Source organism: Pipistrellus kuhlii, unplaced genomic scaffold (assembly GCF_014108245.1).
Source record: "Pipistrellus kuhlii isolate mPipKuh1 unplaced genomic scaffold, mPipKuh1.p scaffold_m20_p_12, whole genome shotgun sequence".
Taxonomy (NCBI): Eukaryota; Metazoa; Chordata; class Mammalia; order Chiroptera; family Vespertilionidae; genus Pipistrellus; species Pipistrellus kuhlii.
This window is the reverse complement of record NW_023425427.1, coordinates 7,315,314-7,339,928: the sequence shown is the minus strand read 5'-3', so window position 1 is coordinate 7,339,928 and position 24,615 is coordinate 7,315,314. Positions and strand designations below refer to the sequence as shown.

Genomic DNA, 24,615 nt, shown 5'->3' with positions numbered 1-24,615 from the left:
AGTGCTCACTCAAAAGCTGCTTACATACAGCCTTATGCTTAGAAACGGATACAGGTATTGCCACCCTGAACCTCAAAGGTGCCTTTTTTTTATGCTGACTCCCAGGAATTCGACTTGTTGACCAACAAATCCTTTTCCTGGTCATGAGGACTGGGCAACCCAGAGGTCACTTTACCATGGTGAAACGGAAACTGAAGGTTTTCTACACAATTAATCCAACTATAATCATTCCCCAAATAAATAAGTTAGATAAGCATTATTTACTGAGCATCCACATGGCCAGTCGCTTTGCAAGCTGTTGTACTTTGACTGGAAGATAATGTGGAGAAAACGGTCAACACATCTTTGCAATCCCTGCCTACCGTCCCAAAGCTGACAATCTGGCAGGGGAGATGGATATGAACAATAAAATGTGCACCAAAAACCTCATTGTCAATAAACATTCACAATAAAAAGACCTTCAAGTTGATTAGAACTCTTGTTCCTACAAGACCAACCCATCTCTTCCGTGCAATCATGACTACGCAGAATTCAGGCAGCAGAGTACATTGTGTGAATGGTTTCACCTTGACAAGTATCTGCATAGGATGTGAATTCCCTATTCTAAACTTGCTAACCACCCACTCCACTCTTTCTCCCATTCTTACTGCTTTCTCAAAAAGGCTATAGTCCATTTATTTAATTTCTCTTTCCTATGTTACAGTCACATACACATAAAACTTCTTCCATTACATACCTAGACAAATAATGCTATTTTCCCAGAGGTTGGAACCTGTATTTGATATCTGCAGAGTCTGCAAGCTTAAAGTTCAGAGGGCAACATTATTTTTGTTATGTTTAAGTTTGGGGTTGGTGTGGTGGGTTGTAAGGGGCATGTAGGGCAGATATACACTGAAACTATTGCCTCATAAACCCTCAAAATCATTCTCATTTAACCTACAAAGCAATCCAACGCGACACAAAAGTTAATGTACGTGAGTCTTGAAGCATACTACATACCTCAATTTGTTAGGCATTATACAAAGGTCAAAATCAAAACAAGAACTTGGCAGGTTCATACTCCAGGTTCAATAGTCCTTTTCTGCTAGTGGCTCTATGAACTGTGAGCAGCAGCACTTGAGGTATAATAGGAAAAATGGCCCCCCTAAGATATGTTTCATCTATCATGGAAAATATGTCCTCGTGGCACAGGTATGCTCAAGTTCCCAAGGTTTTGGGTGACAATTAACATATAGGGAAACCATTTTTGTTCTTCTACTAAGCTTTGTTGGAAGGAATAAGATAATCTCATATCTGAGGGGCTGGAGTCCCCAGTGGGAATATTATCAGTTAGTTACAGACAGGGCTTCAGTTGTATCAGCAACTCTCAGGTCTCATCCTTACCCATAAGGTCTGCCTGAGGGTCTCAATCAGCACACCCAGCTCTGACTTCCAGGATGCATTTGCCCTCATCAAAATGAATGGGACCAATGCCTCACCCGGAGTGCTAGTGTACTCCGTGATGATTAGGGCTCCATCTCTTCCCAGGGACCAAATGAATGGAAGTCCTGGAGTTTCAGAGGAGCCACGCAATTCCTGGTCACATTCATTCAACCTTAGAAATTGGCCCAAAGAGCATTAGAGGAACTTTCCACTGAATTTCCATGGGGAAAACTGAAATGCTAAGAGATATTTTTAAAAACGTGATCAAACACTATTCTGAATATAGTCTATGGAGAAAATGTGATCCAATAGGGTAATTATGTAAACGAATTCTCACTGGGTGAACTTTTAAAAGACGCACTCTGAGCTCCAAGAGAAATGTTGTGTGTGTGTGTTCTTTTTGTGGGTAAATCTCCAGGGGTCAGAAGAGGACCTGGAACTTAGATGTTCTTTAAGTCCCTGAGTACTTAAATGAAGAAATAAAAATATTTCTCCTGGTCATTACCATGAGTTTTTCATCCAGGAAAAACAATAGTTATTTAAGGGCAAATGTTGTTTGCGTATACATAGAAGAATAAAAACTTGCTCCTCACCTTAAAATATAAATTAACTTCTACTACTTACAAATAGAAAATGAATGGGGGAAATACTAAGTTTTCATAGAGATAAAGAATGCTATTAATTCCAATACATTTTATGCAGTAAATCTATACAAAACCTTGACATACTACCTAATGTGTGTAGTGACAATTACAGAATGTGAAAGATGACTTATTTATAAATAGATTCCTAAACATAGCTATCTATGAAAGCATATTCATACTACATAATAAACACTTTCTATCTGAAAACCCTTGCATACAGGCCACCAGGCAAAAATCCCACAACTGGGCTAAGGAAAACCTGTCAAAGCGGGAATTTTCAATACTTGATAGCCAAACTCATCAATGACATCTTTCACATCATCATGTACACTAAGCCACTGAGACACGCATTTCCCTAAAGCTAATTCTGCCATTGTAGAATGACTGGCATGCTGTCTTCACCACAGAGATTTGATTTAAAAAAATACCTCATCCCCTTGTAAGTCCTACATATCTACTGATGAATATTCATACCACAATCCTGAAATAACGAAGTTTATAGTAAGACACTGAGTATCTGCAGAGCAAGCGACATTCAAGACAAGGCTTACCAAGCACAATGACCACAGTCTTCAGAAGACTCATCATGGTGTCGCGGTTCCGCCGGGGCCCAGAACTGTGCCGAGACATTCTCATAGTCCTCTGGCGAACATAGCCAAAAATGTGAGCGTAGAGAACCACCATGACGACAAAGGTCACCAAGTTGAAAATGGCCCAGAAGACCAGGTAGGAGTCACTGTAGAGGGGTGCCATGTTGGAACAATGCTCAATATCACAGATGCAATTCCAGCCCACGCTGGGAATCGCACCCATCACAATGGCCATGGTCCAGATGACCACAATCACCACCACCACCCTGCGGTTGCTCATCCGCGTGTGGAGCTGCATGCGGAACACCGTGATGTGCCTCTCGATCGCGATGGCCAGCAAGTTGGCCACCGAGGCCGTCAGGCTGGTGTCAATGAGGCCCTGACGGAGGAGCCACGTGCTGACGGTCAGTCTCCGAGTATTAGGTCCCGTGTTGAACATCAGGTAGAAGTAGGCCAGCCCGGCAAAGAAGTCTGCAGCGGCCAGATTAGCCATTAGGTAATAAATAGGAAAGTGGAAGCGGCGGTTGACGTAGATGGCCACCATGACCAGGAGGTTGGCCAACATGATGAAGATGCAGACGGTGATCCCCAGCCCCATCACCAGCTTGCTGACCGTGTTCCATTCTGTGGCGAGATACTTCCCACTCCTGTTATAGAAGAAGGCGATGGACTCGTTGTAGAAGCACTGTGGTTCATTCATGGCTGTGAACTGAGAAGAGAAAGGAAGAGAGATGAAAAAAAAAAAAAGAAAAAGAAAAAGAAACCACAGAACCCAAATAAAAAGACATATGTAGGTAACACAAGATTTTGATGGTAAATGTCACACACACAAAAAAAAATGTTAAAAAAGCAAAGAATTTGAAAATCTGCTTCTGCAAAATGTTCTATGATTATGTTGAAACCTCAAGGTTTCTCACTGTATTACTATCCTCAAGAGTTTCAAGATTAAAGACAGTTGGAGTTAAATAAATGACAAGGTCTGCACTTGGTGGTTGCACATCATTGGTGTTTACTAGAAAAGCCACACGGCCCAGAAATCTTACTTAAAATACATGAGAAAGATGAGAATTCTGCAGAGCGTTACAACTGGAATATTTATCACAGTAAAATCGACTTGGACCTGTTATTTAGGGAATCTGTAAACATAGTTGGTTTATAGATAGGGTATCATTGCCCTATTATTCAGCATTTCTGTTCTCACATAGAATGTCCTGTCTGTGACATTTTTAATACGAGTCCCCACAAGGACCATCAGTCCCAACATTTCAAAGAGGTCACTATGGATCAAAGCATCTATGCCCAAAGCCAGCATTTGCTGTTCAACATTCCTGTGGGCAGCGCTGTCTATCCCCATGACTCCTTGTCCCCAGAATAGCAATCGTTAACCAATCTATGATGTTTGAGGACTTTTTTCTTTTTGGAAGACATAAGAAATATGTTACCAAATGTAATGTTCAAAGAACAGCTGACCTTTTGACACTGCTTTACATATAGCAAGTATACTTAGATTAGATAAAGAATATCTTTTATTCCCTGGCTGGTTTGGCTCAATGGATTGAGCATTGGCCTACAAACTTAAGGGTCCCAGGTTTGATTCCGGTCAAGAGCACATGGCTGGGTTGCAGGCTGGATCCCCAGTAAGGGGGTGTGCAGGAGGCAGCCGATCAATGATTCTCTCTCATCATTGTTGTTTCTCTCCCTCTCCTTTCCTCTCTGAAATCGATAAAAATATATTAAAAAGAAAATAATAATAATATCTTCCAAAATGTGGAGTGATAAATAATGTATTATGTGTTTTCTTATTTTTTAATGTCATCAACTAGAATATATTTGCTTATTATTTATACCTTACTTGAAACCAAAAAGGAATAGAGGCCCAGTGCATGAAATTCATGCACGGGCAGGCTCCTTAGGCCTCGGGGACCTTTCAGTGCATTGGATGACACACAACCAACTGAGCCATACCAGCAGGGTGAAAATATTTCTTGAAGACAGCTCACATCTACCTTTTTTTCTTTTATTTAGTATTATGTTTAATTCATTACTTAGCAAATGTGATAGTTTTAACTTCTATTTTTTTATTATTAATATTTATTATTTTTTTTTTTTTACTTTTGGGTGTAGTTGAAATTCTAATAATGTATGGGTTTCAGGTGTGCAGCATAGTTAACCACTATTTTAGACCAAATATTCTATTCAATATCCACAGGTTGTGCATAAATGTTTACAAACCCTGAAAATTCCCAAACAGTATAAATGTTTATTAAATGGTTAGTCTTTTAATTCATCCAGATATCAAGAGACTCTTTCTTTGACTAGACTTGAAAAGCTTTTAGATCATGATTCTACCATTACACATAGCATATTGTATAATTATTTATAGACATTACAGATGGATCATGAGAATTCTCACTTCATATTACACAGTGTTTTACAAAGTATCATACTTTAAAAAGATATTAGCTTGTAAGGACATGTAATAAGTAACTTCAAAATGCAATGGGTATTTAACATTAAAGCATGCCTTTAACATTTATGTACAACTTTTTTTGTACTCGTCCAATAGAAACTTATCTGGCCACTGGGTAAAGCTAGCAATAAAACTACTGGTCCGAAATGTGTTAACTTGTCTGTTTCTTACAGATCATAGTCCAAGGAAGTAGTGAAGATCTTGTCCTGCACATATTGGTGTCTTATGTACCTTCCACAGAATCTCATTCCCTGGAGATCTGGACAATTGGCTTACAGTGTTCCATTCCACCCAAATCTTGCCATTACTCTGGGTAACTCATCTCGGTTTTTTTGCCTTTCAGTTTCTGATCTCATCTCTGATGACCTTCTATTTCATTACAACATATCTGCCAACTCCCGTGGCCACACCCTGGACTTTGCAACCACTCAGAATGCCCTTTGGAAATAATTAATTTATACATCATATATTGTGCATCAAAAAGCCACCAAACATGAGTCTAAGTAATTACTCTTCATATGGTTATTAAACAAAGCAAACATCAAAAATAATTCTTGAATGTATAGTTATTAAAATAATAATTTAATAATAATCTGGGATTAATATCACCATATCAATAAGAATTTGAAAATAAGGAACTCAGAAGTATGCAAATTACTGTTTATATTGTTATTAATCAGGTAGGATTCAAAACATACTATTTAAATTATAAAAATAATTTTCAAATATAAGTTTAAATATGATGATTCAAAAACCACCAAATTGAGTAATTAATATACTAAAGTAGGATGACTACTTTTCATATTACAGAAGATGAAAAAAAGTGAAAATAGGGGGAAAAGATAATGCATAGAATGATAATTTTGTAAAATGTATATATAGATCAGACTATAAATTATTTTATTTTCTTCAGAAAAAAAAACTAGTATTTATTGCAAGAAATTTATGGGAAAACACATAGACAGACAAAACTCTCAATAAATACCTTTTTTAACTTTATAATTCCAATATCCAAATCACTATAATTAGTCATTTCTCTGTAATAAGTTACAGAAATGTGTCCTGCCCAAGGAAAAAGATGTAAATAAGATGGGATTAACCCTGCACGAAATTGTCCTCGAAGCTAGAAAGAGAAATCCACATCCATGCCCTTTTCACATCCACAGATTACATCTCAGGATCCTGGGTGGCTGGCTGTTCTACAGAACAGCTGTTGCAAATCTCAGAACGCACCTCACTCTATCATGTGATCTCAGAAGAAGTCAAAACAAATCTGCCAAGCCCAACTCGAAGAGGCACATGTGGTATTCATCTTCACTAAGCACTTCACTTATTCATGTGCACATTCACAAACACGTACGGAATGCCAGGTATGGGCATGCCATTGCCCTGCACCAGGCCTCCCAGGGGTGCCAGAATGACACACCTGAGTGCCTGCTGAGGAGCCACTCACAACCTGGCCAGTGGGTTTTTTAATCTCTTGAGAGACAATGACATATTCATTAGCAGAGGGGATAAGGGAACACTTGGCACCGGCTCTCAGACGAGTAATTAAAACTATGTGACTTAGTAAGTGCTTAGATAAGAATGTAAATATGTACTCTACTGCCATTCTAAAGGAGAGATTTTCCTCTCTGCTGGATAAGGGACCAGCAATAAGACATAAATCAAGGCCTTCTCAGTCTCCCACTTCTGTGAAAGCACAACAATGGGGTGGCGGAGGACTTCTTCCTGATCCAATGCTCAACAGCTGGTTTGCTCAGCGGTCTCCAGACGCTCAGAGTGCGGACTTTCTCATCTGTCAAGCAAGGTCTGAGTCGCCTCTAAGGCTTCTTGGATCCTAGCTCTTAAGTGTAAAGCAATCAGACCTTTGACACACGTCCTCTCCCCAAAAATAGAGAAGAGAGAGTTTAGAATTCAATGCCATGAATGCTCTATTAACAAGAAATATAGTCCCCACACTTTTTATGGCCTCAAATGAGAAACAATTCAAAAAATGGGATCATTTGCCACTAGACCTAGAAAGTAGGCCACAAAACAAGGCTGATTCAAACGAAAAATGTGTCAACTAGCTGGAGAACATGCAACTACTAGATTTTTTTAAGTTTATCTGGAAAAAAGCACATAAAATGATACTTTTTATAAAGTAACAATATATATGATGAACAGGGTGAGGCAAGAATAGGTTTAGAGTTGTGAGCCGGCAAAACGCTGTTAAAGCTGTTGTAACAATCAACCTGTATGTCTTTTTTTCCCATGCGAACAACGGTAAACCAATGTTTGTCCCACCCTGTACACATATCTAAAAAGAAACTTCCATAAATAAATGATAAATAAATGAAAACACTTTGTATTTCTTACAACCTCTTGTAACAGGGTGAGATAAAGTGGGCAACATCATACTTGTTAAATTTCCAAAGAGAGTGAGTTTTGTGTTGGTCCTAAGAAGGAAGGAATGGGAAAATTCACTAAAAATACAAAGACATGCCGGAGAAAACTTTGTCTTCTCAATGTACTGCTGAACTCAAAGAGATGCAAACCAAGGTGATAGGCTGCCCCACAAGCAGACTGTCAGATTATGAAAAAGGACATTAAATATTATGGGGTGAGCCCGGGGCCTTGACTGAGGCAGTGAGTTAGAGCTGAGACCCAATCATTAAGCTAGGAGTCTTGAAGATCTCCAGATCAGTAAAAGAATAGACCAGAAAATAATAATAATAATAATAATCTACCCACTTGCACTGGGGAAAACAAGCGAGTCTGTTTATTTTAGCTTAGGCTCCTGGTTGGGAATAAATAAAAGATTCCCTTCGGAAATCAGGATCCCAAGCCTGTAACTCACACAGCTGGGCTTTGAAGTTATCTCTCTGTCAACCCACAAAAGGAGAAATTAACACAAAGTGTGGTCCCGGGCTGGCACTATCCCTCTCCCCCTCCTGCGCCCTGCTCCTGCACTGGCCAGCATAAACTCTGCTGAGGGCCCGACCTCAATGCAGATAGCATGTACGAAAATCATACATGATATCATTTAAGTCTTTTTAATATCTATTAATAAAACTTTATAAATAATCTCAGAGTTCTTACACCTATTTTATTATTAGAGTTATTCTAAAATACTTGATACTCTTAATGCACGTACATATAGATTTGGGGGATAATCTTCTCATCGAAGTAGTTTATTATTGAAATATAATTGACATATAATATTATTATTAGTTTCAGGTGTTCAATTTTTTTAAAACCAGGATTGTATGTCCATTTCTTTACGTTTGTAAGGAAATATGTTGTACTCTACCAGCTATATTTATTATACTTTTATACTGACAAACAGCTTGTCTATACTTCCCTTTTCTGTAACTAGCCTAGAGGAAAGCAATAGAATATACAACAAAAAAATAGACATCACTTAATATTTTAAGTATTTAAAGCAATTTATTTTTAATAATTTTAAGGGGAAAATCATGCAAAACATCCTCATAAGACCAAATGTGGCCGAAACCACTATGGCTCAGTGGATAGAGTGTTGGCCTGCGGACTGAAGGGTCCCAGGTTCAATTTCAGTCAAGGGCATGTACCTTGGTTGCAGGCACATCCCCAGTAGGGGGTGTGCAACAGGCAGCTAATCGATGTTTCTCTCTCATCGATGTTTCTAACTCTCTATCCCTCTTCCTTCCTCTCTGTAAACAATCAATAAAATATATTTAATTAAAAAAAAAAAAAGACCAAACGTGTATTCCTGATATGCAATTTCAGTTAGACATCCTGGTGTAACTAAGACTATAATCCACACAGATTCCCTGTTCTTTGCCCCTCTTCTCTCTCCACTGTCACAGAGCCGAAGTCCCACCTGCAGGTTCAGAGTTGCCCGCTTTTCAAATCTAATCTTGAGTAAGACAGCAGGCCCATAGGCAGCTGAGCCGCTCCACACTGACGCATCTCACAGAGGTAGGATCTATACCCAACCTTGACTGCCAGTCCTAAATTCCCACTGGTCATCCACACACAGTACAGCATGCCAGAGGGAAGCCCTCCGGCGGGGATTCTTCTGGAGTCCTCCCCTCCATTGTTTCTGCCAGGTTACTTCAGTAGCCTCCTCAACCACAACCAAGTTAATGCTAAACAGAGCTCTAGATATGCAAAGCCCTGAGAGTTGACCCAGGCCTAAAACCAGATGAATGTCTCCTTCCAGGCCTGAACTAAGGCTCTAAAACCTCCCTAAGCTGGCTGGTGGAGATTCCTCTCCGTGCAGGTATTTTGAAATCAGGCAGCTACCTAGTTCACCAACAACCATACCTACCCCTCTTCCTGCAGGGCTGGCGTTCTGGCTCTCAAACATCCTCCTAAGTCTTTGAAAGTTGCTTTATTGCCAGCCTAGTCTTTCAAGAACTAATCTGATCCTTGGTCCTTGTTTGATGCTGAAGAGCAGGTATCAACCACTCTCCCTTCTCTCCCAACCTGAGCCTGCCGAGGATAATCACTTATGAAATGGGGTAAGTGTGACTTAAGGGCAGTTCTTTATGTGACGTGAGGCAATTACCGAATGGCAGCCTCATCACAGAGCAAATGAAGGTTGATTTTTGTAAATGACAGTCTTATTACAGCAAGGTACAGTTCTCAAAAGACACAAACCCCCCGGGCCCTATTATTATGATCGTCTCAGTTGGTTCAAAAAACAGCAGGGCGATGTTCCACCTTCGTGTTTATTCACGGAGAAGCTACAACAGAAGTTCAAAGAAAACGAGCTGGAGAAGTTGGGAGTGGAGAAAGGAAAACAAGCAAACAGCACCATAATGGGCAGGAGGAGGGAGAAAGCCACAGGTCTTTGAAGGATAAACAGGTAGCTCCATTAATCATTAAAGTCTAGCCCTTTAGAAAGGATGCAATGGAAAGAAAGAGAAACAAATGTGAAAGGTCTCGTTTGTGGCTGACCCCAGGTATGCCGGTACAATTTTGTCCCAAGAATAGAGAACTCAAAATGTACCCTCGGATTCTGAAATATGATAGAGCCTCTCAAAGGCTATCTGAATTTATAAACACAGAAGAGGGCATAGATGAATTTAGATTGCAATATGAGAACAAATTTAACTTCTAATGGAAACATGGTTCAAGATGGAGTCAGTCAGAAATTTCAGTGTTTATCTCCACTTGCATTTATTCCTGGCAAATACATTGGAGTTTTCTGTAGAGTGTTTATCTAACTTGGCTTTCCTTTGATGGATCTTTTGGCGTGGTACATAAGCAAAGTATGCACACAGACCACGTGAAGAGTTAACTACTTTCTTCCTATAAAGAACTCCCAGGGTAATTATGGGGGGGGAAAGGAACAAATCAACATATGTCAGATATCTATTAAGGGGCGGATACTAAACAGAGCGCTTGACATATTTTGCCATTTAAACTTGTAAACATGGTGTGTATTATTTGAACCCTGGAGATTTTAAAAACATAATAAAGCTAAAAGAGATACTTTTAAAGATCCCCTAGCTATGAGATCTAAACCTACACTTGGACCCAAAACCACCTGGATCTAAGCCCAGGCATTCTCTTTTCTCAATTTCATGTTAGAGGGGGCCAGACCAGAGTATGTCTTTACTGTGTAGCACTGGAAATAGACTTCTTAATGCAATTAATTGTTCACACCTTAGTCTAAAAGAGGGCACTATCAAGATATTCATGAGCCCTAGCTGGTTTGGCTCAGTGGATAGAGCATCAGCTTGCTAACTGGTGGGTCCTGGGTTCAATTCTGTTCAGGGGCACATGCCCAGGTTATGAGCTTGATCCCCATTGGGAGATGTGCAGGAGGCAGCCAATCAATGATTCTTTCTCATCATTGATGTTTCTATCTCTCTCTGTCTCGCTTCCTCTCTGAAATCAATAAAAATATATATATATTTTTAAAATAAAATATTCGGGATCTCTTACTTTAGAGAGTCTTAATTTGGCAATTGCAACCATTCCCTTACTTTGGAGCCTTCAGTATATATGTCTCTCTCTCTTTTTTATTCATCAGTGGTGAAATATTCTGGTTAATATTTCAATCTATGGCCACACTTAGAGAATAAAGGGGGAAATAATATTTAAACCTTAACAAAAATCACTGAAGAGTGTTAGGCAGAAGAGTAAACTAATATAATCAATGTTTTTAAAGGATGATACAGCATACCAACTACCAAAACACTTCTTAGAAAAACAATTGGGGAAATCTGAATATGAGTGAGTACAAAATTATATTAGAGACTTTTTAATAATGGTATTATAATGGTTAGGTGAGTAAATGGCTTTTTAGAGATGCACAATGATTATAACAGTTGATATAAGATGACACAATATTAAGGATTTGTTTTAAAATATTTCATCTCCACCAAATGGAGAAAGCAAATTAAATATGGAAAATGTTAGTAAGTATTGAATCTAGGTGATAGCTACATTGAACTTCATTATATTATTTTATCACTGTAATATTTGAAAATTGCCATAATACAAAGTTCTTTAAAAAAAAAAAAAAGCCTTTCAATTTCAAAAAACACAACCCATTTAATATGGAATTCAACTGCTTTAATCCACAAAATTCTCCTATCAGAATTAAAACCTCTAAAACAAAGATTTTGTAAATATGATGAATTTTGTTAGGATAACCTATTATTAATAATGATGTTCAAAAACACCTATTTTTCAACAGATAATAAGGAAAGGCCTGCTTATATCAGATCAGGGTACTGGGTAAATACTAGGGAAGCAAATCTGTTTTAAGACATTGAAAATCTATTCAAATTCATGTCTTTAATGAAAGCTACAGGAAATCTGGCAGGAACCTGGAGAAATCAACATGTCTTTGTTTCCTTAGATTAAAACCAAGATAGCCTCTTAACCAGTGATAGACAGAATGAAATGCCTTGTTAAAAAAAAAAAAAAAAAAAAAAAAAAAAAAACCTGATAGAAGAGAAACCTTCCTTACTGGAATCCCAGGTTTGAGATCTGAGTACCTTTGAAGTTTTCAAACAACTCTTCTGGTCTCTAATACCAGTCCTGGATTTGAGAGAGGCCAACCCACTCATTCATATGTTGAACTATTGACCCTTCCGTTCAAAAGGAAAACAAAACTTTTCATCCATATTCTACCCACAGTCACTAGATGAACCACAATTAAGGTCGTTCTAAACAGAGTTCTAGAAACAGAATAGTCATTAAGAGCAGCAAGTTTTTGGTGTCCTGTCCCCCACCAGGTCCACAGGGCAGGAACACATTCATTTAACCAAATGAGCATGTTCCTGTCTGCGGACAAATCCCTGGAGCTTCCTCTGGGTAAGGAAGCTCTTTATCAGCATCTGGACTCAGAGGACCATAAATCAGCTACAAACACAGCTTTCCTGCTGCTGCTAGTCCAGTTTCGCCTCACTATTCATCCTGCTTCAGAAGACCAAGGTGCTCTCCGAGCATGAGAAAACAAAAATCCATCTCAGACTGGGCAGCAGCAAAACAGGGAATGCAAACTTGTCCCACTTCAAAGCACAAGGCCTATCTTTCACGGGCTAAATAGCAAGCCCAGCAGGAGTGACAATGAAAGCTTTCTTCCCTGTTATTGTTCCAAACAATCACAGGCTATTTGTTCATATTAATTAGTTTATATCTAGTATTAGGCAGCCTTGATTAGAAAAAAAAAAAACGCTCTTTGTTACCAAATGAATAGAGTAACAAACAAAACCAAAAGCTTTTTTCTTTCTTTCTTTCTTTCTTGCATTGTTTTTGCCTCAGCAAAGAATTTCTGAAAAGAATCATCAGGCCTTTCACACTTCAGTGTGGGCTTATCATTACACCGGTCCTTGAATTCACTCTCAAAGAATGCAAGTTGATGTGCCAGACAATACCGGGCTAAACCTTCTTTGAACTTTGGGGGAAACTTGATTGTAGGAGAGAAGGCATTAATACAAGCGTGGGCACAAAGACAAATCCGTCTTGGACAAAAAGTTGACTGCACAAATTACACGTGAAGAGCTGCCATATAACCAGGAGGCCCCTCATCGACCAGAGGATGCTGGGAAAGAAGTGACCCAGTGGTCGGCGTCTCTCCAGAAGAATAAGCTGCCTCTGCCTGGGAGCTAATACCCCAGTTTATAGCTGACTCCTTCCAAGGGGGCTTGAGTCCCCCCAAACATCAGAGGCTACTGCTGTTCCCAACATATGGTAAGAATAACAGGGCTCACTATCCTGGTTGAGATTAATGAATGAACTTGTTCAACCAAATGGTCAAAAGCCAGGGTTTGAACCCAGGTCTAAGACTTAAAAGCTGCACAGGCTTCTTCAAGATTGATGTTACATTCCTTCCTGTCAAATTCCTTTGCTTGCCAGGCCCTGCAAAATCTTCTCCAACCTTGTAACTTAATCCACCTTCCTCCTCTACCACCAGAAACATGCTGATGAATACGTAACAATGGGCCCTCAAGAGGGAGGGAGCGTGTTTGCCAATTTCCATGATGTAAATACTCCACCCTGGCTGATTCCAAGGGCGAACTCAATGGGCTCACTAAATTCCTGAAAACACAACCAGGTCTTGTGAGCTGACAGAGCTGGCTCCACCGCGTCCCTTACAGCTTCATGACCCAACATAGTGCAGCTCTCCTGAACTGGCGTGTAAATGCTATGCTCTCTCACCTGGGGACTCTTAACATACACCCATGCCATTTCCGGGTCCTGAGCAGAATAAGTCATACTCGTTCCTAAGCTCCCAGCCTGGGGCGGGGGAGGTTTTTTCCTTCAAGAAGCCTTCCCTGATCCTCCAAAGTCTTTCCTGGGTTCTCCGCTTTATTCCTGGAGCACCCAGACTTCCTGTGTCAGAGCATCTGTGACACAGCATGGTAACTTATTGTTTCCTTACCCATTTGCCTCTATGTGTCTGAACTCCAGCAGGGCAGAGCATTGTTTATCTTATTCTTGCTTCCACAGGCCCGCCACAGTCCTTGTTAAATAATAATCCTGAGATGCATGGAGCAATCTGTCCCAGATACTGTTCTAAGTTTTACACATCTTCTAAACGACTGTATCAAGTTGGTTTTATTAATATTATGCTCATTTTTCAGATGCGGAAATGGAGGCTCTGAGAGCGAGTAACTCCTACTACCGAGATCTGAGCCCACCAGCATGGCTGGAGAGCCTTATGCATCCTTCTAGTCCAACATCTCCCCTCCACACACACACACACACACTGGTGACTCTCAAAGAAAATGTTTTCATTAAATTTAAATTCTTAAATACAAAAGAAAACGATTTCCTCAGGTAGGGCTAAGCTTTAGGGGGACTTTCCATCACCCAAGATCCAATCTTTGCCTTATCGGGACAATATCAATTCCTTTGACAATGTATGTTCTAGTCATTCTGCTTTGCATTTACATTAATGTGCCATATGTTTGTCCTTAAAAACATATGGTCTTGTTTTACAGCTTTTTGTGAATGGTTTTGTTTTGTGTGTGTGTGTGTGTGTGTGTTTTTTTTTTCAGTTTTAATTATATTTTCCTGTAAGCATTATTCTGCATCTTCCTTTCTTTTCCTTCCATCAGATATGTTGAGGAGATACCACTGAATTAAGATATATAGGGGTGGGCAAAAGTAGGTTTATAGTTGTTTGTATGAAAAATAATACAATAATTAATAAATAGTAATACAGAATAAACTCTGTGTTTCGTGTCCTCACAACTGTAAAACTACTTTTCCCACCCTGTATATTTGTCATGTTTAACTGCTGCATGGTATTTAAATCATTATCAGCATGCCTTAAATTTATTAAGCCCTTCCATTATCATATTGTCAGATATGATATATGGCCTTCAACTAAGTCTTCAATGAATCTCTTTATGCACATCTCCTTGGGCTCATGTGTAAGTGTTTTCTAATGTAGAAACAATGCTTAGAATAGGGTATGTGCAAAGGCATATAATTTTTAATAGATATCGTCAAATTACCCCTAGAGTGACTACATCAAATTATTTTCCCACAGAGAATTTACAAGAGTACACGTTTCCCCAAGCATTTATATTAAATATGACCTCTTTCTACCTTGGTTGGTAGTAAACATTTTAATTAAATGAGTCATTTAAAAATACTTGTAGTACTCACCAACTGATAGTAGCTTGTGTCAGAGGGAAGGTGTGCAGATAAGAGGATGCTGTCAGAAATGCTGACATGTGACATAAGCAAGACCGGGATGCTGAAATGCCTTGTTGGGGAACCTATACAGGGGCCTAACATCACAGAAGGCTAAGAATAGCCATTGCGTGGGAGCAGCTGCGGTGCACTTTGAAATGGTGAACTCGGGTAGCAGGTACTGAATCGTTTTACCTATTGACCACGTCTCTCAGGGACCAAAAGCACTGCTGAGGGGAATGGCAACCAAACACAAGGTGAATTGAAGTGTTACAAACACAATGACCCATTTACCAGAAAGAGAAATACATCTACGAGAAATAGCACTAAGAATCCTGGGAAGTAATACTAAAGTTTTAAAATGTTATAAAGAACAGCAAGGACTTTATCCATAAAATCCCAAAGTGTTTTAGAGGATTTAAAAAAAAAAAAAAAAAAAAAAGGCATAGTAATAAATAAAAATGTCCCTTGTTCCGGCTCCTTCTTCCTTTCCCTCCCTTACACAGACAAACACTCCTCCTTGAAATGTAGTAGCTTGTGAAATAATATAGGGTGAAAAAAGTGGGGAATAACTTTCTGTATCATCAAGAGTCAAATTTCAATGGACATGGCTCTTTCTTAAGGTGTACCTCTTTTTCTTTAACCTTGTCATGGGATGGGGATTCATACTTTAGAAGGAGGAGGAGGTGAAGGAAGAACAGGCAAGAAACTACATATGTCGAGCACCTATTATGTGCAATTGTATGTGAATTCAGGCCTAATAACTCCAAAGTCTCTTTCCCCATTGAGCCACTCTGCTTGCTGAAACTGAAAGAGTCCAGTTAAAACCTGAATAGATCAGATTGTGAAGTAATTGGAACAAAAACAATGTTCCTGCCTTAATTCTGTTTTTAATATATATATATTGTTTTATTGACCGCAGAGAGAAAGGGAAAGGGAGAGATAGAAATATCAATGATGACAGAGAATCAACAGATCGGCTGCCTTCTGCATGCCCCACACTGGCAATTGAGCTCGAAACCTTGGCATATGCCCTGACTGGGAATCAAACCATGACCTCCTGGTTCATAGGTTGATGCTCAACCACTGAGCCACGCTGGCCGGGCTTACTGTCCTTCATTGGACAGAAAAAGTAATTCATATTATTGTTGTTCAGAAGTTTCTAGAAGTGCATTTTCTTTTCAAAAAGTTACTTAAATAGGTCAAGGCAAAGTGATAGTAATAATTATAGGAGTAGGACCATGAGACAGCATTCAGAAAACTGGCTATACAATTACATCTGTTCTGAGATATTTCATTTAATCCTAAAAAAAAAAAAAAAAAAAAAAAAAAAAAAAAACAGACATAAAAAGAAGCAGGGTTCAGGATTCACTTCTGACTGTCTTGATTTGGAATCGGATGCCTATAGTAATAACCAAACATCCTAAGCACTGAAAACCAAGCCCCCTACAAACCGAGACCAGCTCACTAACATCACTTGCTCCCTGTTCCAGCTGCTTCTTGAACTACAGAGCACCTGACCACAAAAGCACTATTCTCCAAATACCCACCAAAGGATCCCCACAGTCAAACACGCCTTCTGAAGCTCAATTTAAATATCCAACGAGAGGAGGATCCGCTCAAACCCGTGCTGGTCGGAATCACGTACCTGGGGCTGTGACATGAGAGGGGTGGCCGTGGAGGCGGTCGCCATGGCGGCTCTGTAGTTGTGGGCAGTGACCAGGCCCCAGCACCACGGCGCCAGACACAGGAGTCAAATTCTCGTGGTTGCTGATCAGATCGCAGTCATGCTAGGAGAAGCGGTGGACCTGGAAAAGAACAGGAAAACCCAGTGAGCCTGTGAGGAATATCACATGGGAGTGAAGTACCGTTTGCCGGAGGAAGCAAAAATCCCTGAGACCAAATGCCAACTACCAGCTTCACGGACAGAGGAATCCAGGAGAGAGCATCTAACGTCTCAACTCCAAGACTTTTAGTCCACTCGTCCAAATCCTGTTACGTTGACGTATTTTCACAGGTTTGAATCCAACTCTGCAGGCTCCCTAGATGTTTTGGGATTAAGTGTCTATTTGTGAAGACAGAGAGAATGGGCCAGCGGGAGAAGCCATCGGTCTTTAACCAATAAAGTAATCGAGTGGCCTACAACTGAGAGCTGATAGTTTACATACAAAGGACAGAGATAATACACCATCAAGTGTTTTAGAAATCAGCCCCTGCCCATTAACCAGATTAAAAACATGGGGGGGGGGGGGGGGCGCTGGAGGAGAGAAGGGACTAAGCCCTACGTTTCATTAATGGCAGAACCAGCACTAGACCAACAACCATTCCCACTCCAGTGGAAAACAGAAGGTGAATGGTTCTGGGTTTACATTTCCCAAGGAATGATTAAAGAAAGGAAGGCACCCCAGAGGCGCAGGAGGCAGCCACAGGAATGAGGCAGGTCCTCGCGTGGGTGGAGAGGGCTTCTAACTCAGACCTCCCCATGTGTGAGGAGAAGTGCACTTTTTAAATCCTTTGACATCCTCAAAGAGGGGATGCTAGGTAAGCATCAAGTATAACTAAATCTTTCAGTATTTAGATGTTTATAAAGAAAACTCAACAAGATGTTAAACTCCCAGCAGTAGAGAGCATGGCCCAAATTCTGTCCAAAGATTAAGGCCATTGTTTCCATGTTTGCAATTTAGCCCAGAAGGGAAAATTTTTCATTTTAAAAAAAAATGTTTTTAATTCTTCAATTTTAAGAAAATTTTTCATTTTTATGTTGTTTGCATACCACCTAACATATTCTTTTCGTTTTGTTTTGTTTTGTTGTTTTTTGCTAATCCTCACCCAGGGATATTTTTCCATTGACGTTTAGAAAGTGGAAGGGGAGAGGGGAGAGACAGAGAGAGAAACATAGATGTGAGAAGACACATCTATTGGTTGCCTCCCACATACACCCCAACCACAGCCAGGGATCGACCCTGCAACGGAGGCACATGCCCTTAACCAGAATCAAACCCAGGACCTTTTGGTCCACAGGCTGATGGTCTATCCACTGAGCTAAACCGGCTAGGACACAACTACCAATACTCTTTTATTCAAAATGTATTTGTTGAGCATTTGCAGTGAACTAAGGGTATAATGAATAAAAATACACAGCCCGGCTTCAGGAATCTTTTGACTGAAAATACACTTTCTAGTTTCACTAGCATGCAAGATACCTGAACTCTGGTAAACTATTAGAAAATGATACTTTTATTAATACTGAGAGTAATGAAGCAGGATCACAAGACCCAAGTCTTGGGCAGTAGGAACAGTGAAGTTGGACGCTTACATCAAGTCGTTTGGCCTCAAATCCACTGGCACCGCTCTGCATTGGCTGGACGCTGAGCAAGTCACAGAGCCTCAGACATTTTCCTAAGAAATAATCTGGGTTTGGCAGCAATTTCTACCAACTTTAAATTTTGATTTGTATCCTGTCTTTGTTTATTATCCTTCACACTATAGTTTCAGTCGCTTTAGCTTTTCTTTCTTTCTTCTTTTTTTAATATACTTTTATTGGTTTCAGAGACGAAGGGAGAGGTGGAGAGATAGCAACATCAATGATGAGAGAGAATCACTGATCGGCTGCCTCCTGCACACCCCGCACTCCCACACTGAGGATTGAGCCCGCAACCCAGGCATGTGCCCCAGCCAGGAATCCAACTGTGATTGATGTGTAGGTTGATGCTTAACCACTGAGCCACACTGGCCGGGCCGCTTAGCCTTTATTGCTTAGAACTGTAGCAGTAAAGCTGTCGAGATGTTTTGGTATTAACATTCAACACTGACCTTCTCCTTAGCTACAGTCCGGGGGTTGAGGGCAGACCTGTGTTTTATCACACTGTGAGTTTAAATGAACGGCCCGGAAAAAGGCACACATATATTGGAGCGCCTTTCCTCCGTCATGCTGCTGCTCTGAGAAAATGATAGGACCCCTCTGATGTGCTATTTGTACTGAACTTATAGCTGGCATCACTTTGTGCCCACCCCTACTCCTTCATTTTTCCTTTTCTCCTTTTCACGTATTTACAATCCGAGTTACCTTGCTCTATCATATGGAGGGTACACCGGTGAATATATAAATAGCGTGACAACCAAAAACCAAAACAAGCAGGAAGGTGAGATTCCATTCGTAAGACATACTGTGCACTCAACCCAGTATCATTTCTGCCAAGCTGTCCTTAAGCTATATAATCTTAATATGTTTTCAATACAGGGGGGAGGCAAAAGTAGTTTTACAGTTGCTCATATGGAAAATAACGCAATAAATAATAGCTAATAATACAAGAATAAACTCCAAGTTTCTCGTACTCACAACTGTAAACCTACTTATGCCCCACCCTGTATTCAGAGCATATGGAGTTGCCCAAACGGTGAATCCTGGGCACCTAGACTGCAGTATGGAACGGGATATCGAAATTGATGGGCATATACACCACATGGCAGCATTGCTGACAACCAAGTGGGGAGAGGAGAGTAGGGGTTACTGACACCCTAACTAGAGGCTGAGCACCGGACGGGTCATGTCACAGACCGTGTGAGGCGGACCGTGTTAACACACTTCACAAATGGGGGGCCCGAGGCTCTGAGAGGTGGTGCAACGTGCCCAGAGTCACAACAGCCAGAAATGAGGAGCTGAGCCCTGACCCAGGATCCTCTCCAGGGCCCATGCATTTTCCATAGACGAACCCTTCAAGGGAACAACAAATGAGAGGACGCGCTTCGAATTCCTTTAAGTACCGCTTGCAGGCAATCCTGAAGAACGCAGGATGGAAGTCAGCTGTCCTGCAGACTCTTCTCTGTCTCCCCCAAACCCTGAAACAGACACTCTACTGCTCTCATCTAGACAAAGTTTTCAAGAGGGGTCCCTAGTTTTGATTTATGTTACGTGTCCTTGAGATAGAGAGTAAATAACAGATTATTCGTTTCATATCTTCAAAGAGAAAATAAGGAAGAAGATTAACTGCCTCCCCCTGAAGCATATCTGGTTTTGAGGCTTTCGTTGAATACCGTAAAAAGGTTCTAAGAGCCCTTTATAAAATGATGTATTGTTTTTAACTCTGAAAATGCAAGAGCTAAGCAATACTACCTCAGAGGGTATAACTAGCTCTCTCTTGGAAGCAGTCTTAAAGTCACATTTATGAAACCTATTTACTTTCCAACTTATTTATAAAACTAAATAAATACATCATGGGAAAACTAGACACAATGACAAAAAAAAAGACAATACCCTGAGTAATACTGCTGTTTGGTCTCTAGCTTTTACTTTGACATTCTAGTCCCTACTTTCCCAGAGCCCCAAACTGTCAACTGCAGAGTTGCACAGAATTTTTAAAGAAATACACCCCTCTTGAACTCTTCCAAGTACCTGGATGCTTGTCCTGAAGTTCTTCCCATCTGTCATCAACCTAACTCCCTGTTTCCTTTGCTTGAGCTCCAAGACTGTGCTCCAGCAGGAAACCACAAAGCAGTGTGGGCGGGCCCCACTAGCCCCAGCTACTATCGGCTCATTCCTGTTGCCCCCTTCTCTTCTCTAGTTGCCTCCACGTACCATTCTAGGCATCTCTTTTACTCTATATCATTCTTTGGGAAACCGCAAAACTACCTCTAATGCCCTCCATTTGCAAAAGATGAGCTTTATCCCTTACTTATTTACTTACCCATTCATTCATTCCCCTGGTGTCACTGGATATGAACTACCTCAACATCCTTCCCTACCATCCAAAATGGATATATAAAACACAACTTACAAATAAGAAAGCTACGTAGGCTCATTCCTCTGTGCCAGATTACTAAAAAAATAAGAATAAGGAATATCCTTAATCAGCCTTAGAAGCCAACGATGAATCCCTACTATTGCTTAAATTTCCAGGAACACAGAGATAGGCAAAAGTAGGTTTCTAGTTATCCATATGAAAAAAAAATTATAACACAAAAATAAATAGTAATAGAAGAATAAGCTCTGTTTCGTGTACTCACAACTGTAAACCTACTGTTGCAAACCCCCTAGAATAGAAAAAAAAATCAGCATGGGAGGTTGACAGAAGGACTAAGGCGCAACATCACCTTCGTGTGAAGCTCAGAACAGAAATCAGCAAATGAGAGAGACCCCAGTAGATTCATACTGCTCCTCCCAGTGCAGCAGGCTGCAGGCGGCAGGGAACAAAGCCAGGGAGAGGTGGAGTGCATTTAAAATACACTCACTCCTTAAAAGGGTTCCTGGCTCCAGCCGAGCAAGTAATCTCTAGCTGCACTTACTTCTCATTTACATGTGGTCATGATGACTGCACAAGAAAACACGTGATGGGGTGGGGGGTAGAGGAACGGGGGACAGACACTACTAGCTGGCTTCTGATAGGGGCAGCCATGCCAAGTGACAATAACCTAGCTAATGACCGAGGGCCACACCAAAACGCCCGAGAGAGAGTCTCTGGTGGAGAGGCAGTCTTCATTCTGATTACTCCTGCAGCTGACGCTGGCTCCTTCTCCAGGTCTCACAGGAAGATGGGTTTCCAATTTGCAAATTAATCTCCTATAAATCTAACCTTTTCTTTTCATCGGGACGTGAGTCAAACAGTGACTCATTTCAGTCTCTTGAAAGAACACAGGGCAATACCCGCCACTGAATATGCATAGGCTTTTCCCTGTAAGGATAAGAAACAGAAAAATCCACCAGGCAAATGAAAAATACTACGGTTCCAGGGATGGGAAGACTCTAGAAGCAGAGCAAATATTTACTTAAGAAATAAGTGAACTACATAAAAGGAAACGTAACAAATAGATGAGCCTGGCTGGTGTGGTTCAGTGGTTGAGTGTTGACCTATGAACCAGGAGGTCACGGTTTGATTCCCAGTCAGGGCACATGCCTGGGTTGTGGGCTCGATTTCCAGTGGGGGGCATGCAGGAGGCAGCCAATCAGTGATTCTCTCTCATCATTGATGTTTCTATCTCCCCTCTTCCTCTCTGAAATCAATAAAAATATGTTGGGTGGTTTGTTTGTTTTTTAATGGATATCAGAAATGAGTCTGCATTAACCAAAAGAGAAAAACATCTGAATCATGAAGGCAGTTGATAAAGCAGTAAACAGATTTTTAAAAATTTTAAAAATTTTTAAAAATCAAACTAAAAATGGTATTAGTGAAACAGAAGATAAAGCAGAGCTTAGAGGATTAGGGGAAGGAGCTACATGGATAAAGATTTTAAAGGCTTCCATCACCAAAATAGAATAGATGGACAAAAAGTACTAAGGGAGGAAAGAAGAAACCATCAATGCTGAAACCTGAAAAGGATACATTTATCCTCAAAATTTCGGAAAGTGTTGCACATATATAGAGCCATTTACATTAAATAAGAAAACATTTCAGACTTGAAATTTGCTGCAGGGAGCTCTGTAGTCTAGCAGGAAAAAAAAGAAAAAGAAAGGAAAAATCCTGAACCCCAAAAGTAGAAGAATAAAACAATGAAATATAAAAAGGCCAGTGCTATAACTCAACTTTCTTAGTATCTCTTCTCGCTACCAGACTAACTAGCATCTAAAGCCAGCCTCCTACCATTTGAGGCCTGAGGCTGGAAGATACTTCTCTCCGGAATCCCACCAGATGAAAAGACTTAAAAATAGTCACATCAGGAAGAAGTCATTGACCCATGAAACAAAAACAAAATGCTTAAAAATCGATCATCTGAAGTTCAGTAGAAGGGTTGGAATATGTAGTTCCAAATGTAAAAATCCAGAAGGTAGAGCAGAAAGCTAGAGGGCTAGTCCAGGAGATTGAACAGCCAAATCAGAGCAATTCTAGAAGATAAGAATAAAGGACCAAAAGAAGGACAAATCAAATCGCTAACTCAAAACATTTTCTAAAGTAGGGAAGTCATATCTGTTGAGTGTCAAGGTCTAGGAAGTGCCCACCTCCATTATATTAGTACACTCCCATAAGCACACCATCCTGAGGTTTATTTTTCTTCTTGTTTCTTTTTACACTCCTTATTTTTTTAAATATATTTTATTGATTTTTTTTACAGAGAGGGATAGAGAGGAACATCAATGGGAGAGAAACATCGATCAGCTGCCAGTAGGGGGTGTGCCCGCAACAAAGGTACATGCCCTTGATCCAAATCGAACCTGGGACCCTTGAGTCTGCAGGCCAACGCTCTATCCACTGAGCCAAACTGGTTTCGGCTACACTCGATATTTTCAAAAAATCCGCTAAGCTTTTTGTGTGTGTGGAGGAGCTCATACACAAAAAAATTGGGAATCAATCTCTAGACTTCTCAAGAGCAGCCTGGAAGCCAGGAGACAATGGAGCAATGAGGAATGTGACTTACAACTCCTAATTCTATTGGAGGATGCTCTTGAGCAAAACAGGGAAGAAACTCAGGAAAAGGAAGGCAAGTGATACCGGAACAGGATGTCAATACCGCAGAAAAACCAAGGGAACTCTGGCCTCACTGTGAATGGAGACCCATGGATGACAGGTAAGGAGACTCACAGAGGAACCCTGGCAGAGTAGCTGTGCCCTTGGATACACAGGGGTGGGCAAAAGTAGGTTTACAGTTGTTCATATGGAAAATAACACGATAACTGATCAATAATAATAATACAAGAATAAACTCTCATGTACTCACAACTGTAAACCTACTTTTTGCCCACATCTGTATATGTGTAGTGAACTAAGATAAAAACTGTAGGGAACGGTCAGAAAAGGGAGAAAATGCTTCACCTTTGGAAAAAGAAGTCAGTCAATACCGTTTTATGTCTAAAAGAGAATTTCAGGCTTTGAAAACCAAAAAGGAGGAGAAAGGGGTGGAAAGGGTGACCAAGGAACAGCCACGCCACATTTTCTACCTGAGCCCCCTCCCTCGCCACTGCTTCCCGGGAAACCACGAAGGCAAGGGTCCAGCTGGAATGCAGAAAGCTGGGACCACTGTCAGAGCCCATTTGCTTCACATGCAGAGTGAGAACAAAGAAATCAGAAAGGCACTGGAGAAATCAAATAATTTCCTCATGTTTTGTTTTTAAATACCAACTCTACTTGTGGCAGCCAAGATCTTGCTTCAGTATACTCACAGAAGACAATGTATTTCATGTCCTTAAATCTTTCCTTCTCCACATACAGAATCAGTTTTTCCATTTGCTTCTCCAGCTTTTTTTTTTTTTTTTTAATTTACTTACCGTCTGGTGAAAGATGGTTCATTTTTCTTTTGGGTTTTTTTTTAAAGATATTTTTATTGATTTTTAGAGAGAGAAGAAGGGAGAAGGAGAGAGAAACTCAAGCACCACAATCACACCGTTTTACACATATTTATCAGTGAGAGAGAAACATCGATGGGTTGC

At 40.4% G+C, this 24,615-nt stretch overlaps 1 protein-coding gene across 6 annotated transcripts in view; it reads right to left on the bottom strand.

The window, feature by feature from the left end:
* Positions 1–24,615, bottom strand: part of LPAR1 (lysophosphatidic acid receptor 1) — a 114,526-nt gene that overhangs the window by 42,773 nt on the left and 47,138 nt on the right. For all 6 annotated transcript variants that reach the window (XM_045579919.1, XM_045579918.1, XM_036433030.2 and 3 more), the window contains 2 exons: positions 16,909–17,068; positions 2,618–3,365 (listed from right to left, as the gene is read on the bottom strand). In XM_045579919.1, coding sequence (XP_045435875.1) covers positions 2,618–3,365; positions 16,909–16,953 — 793 coding nt within the window. In that variant the 5' untranslated portion in view covers positions 16,954–17,068. The remainder of the gene's footprint in view (positions 1–2,617; positions 3,366–16,908; positions 17,069–24,615) is intronic.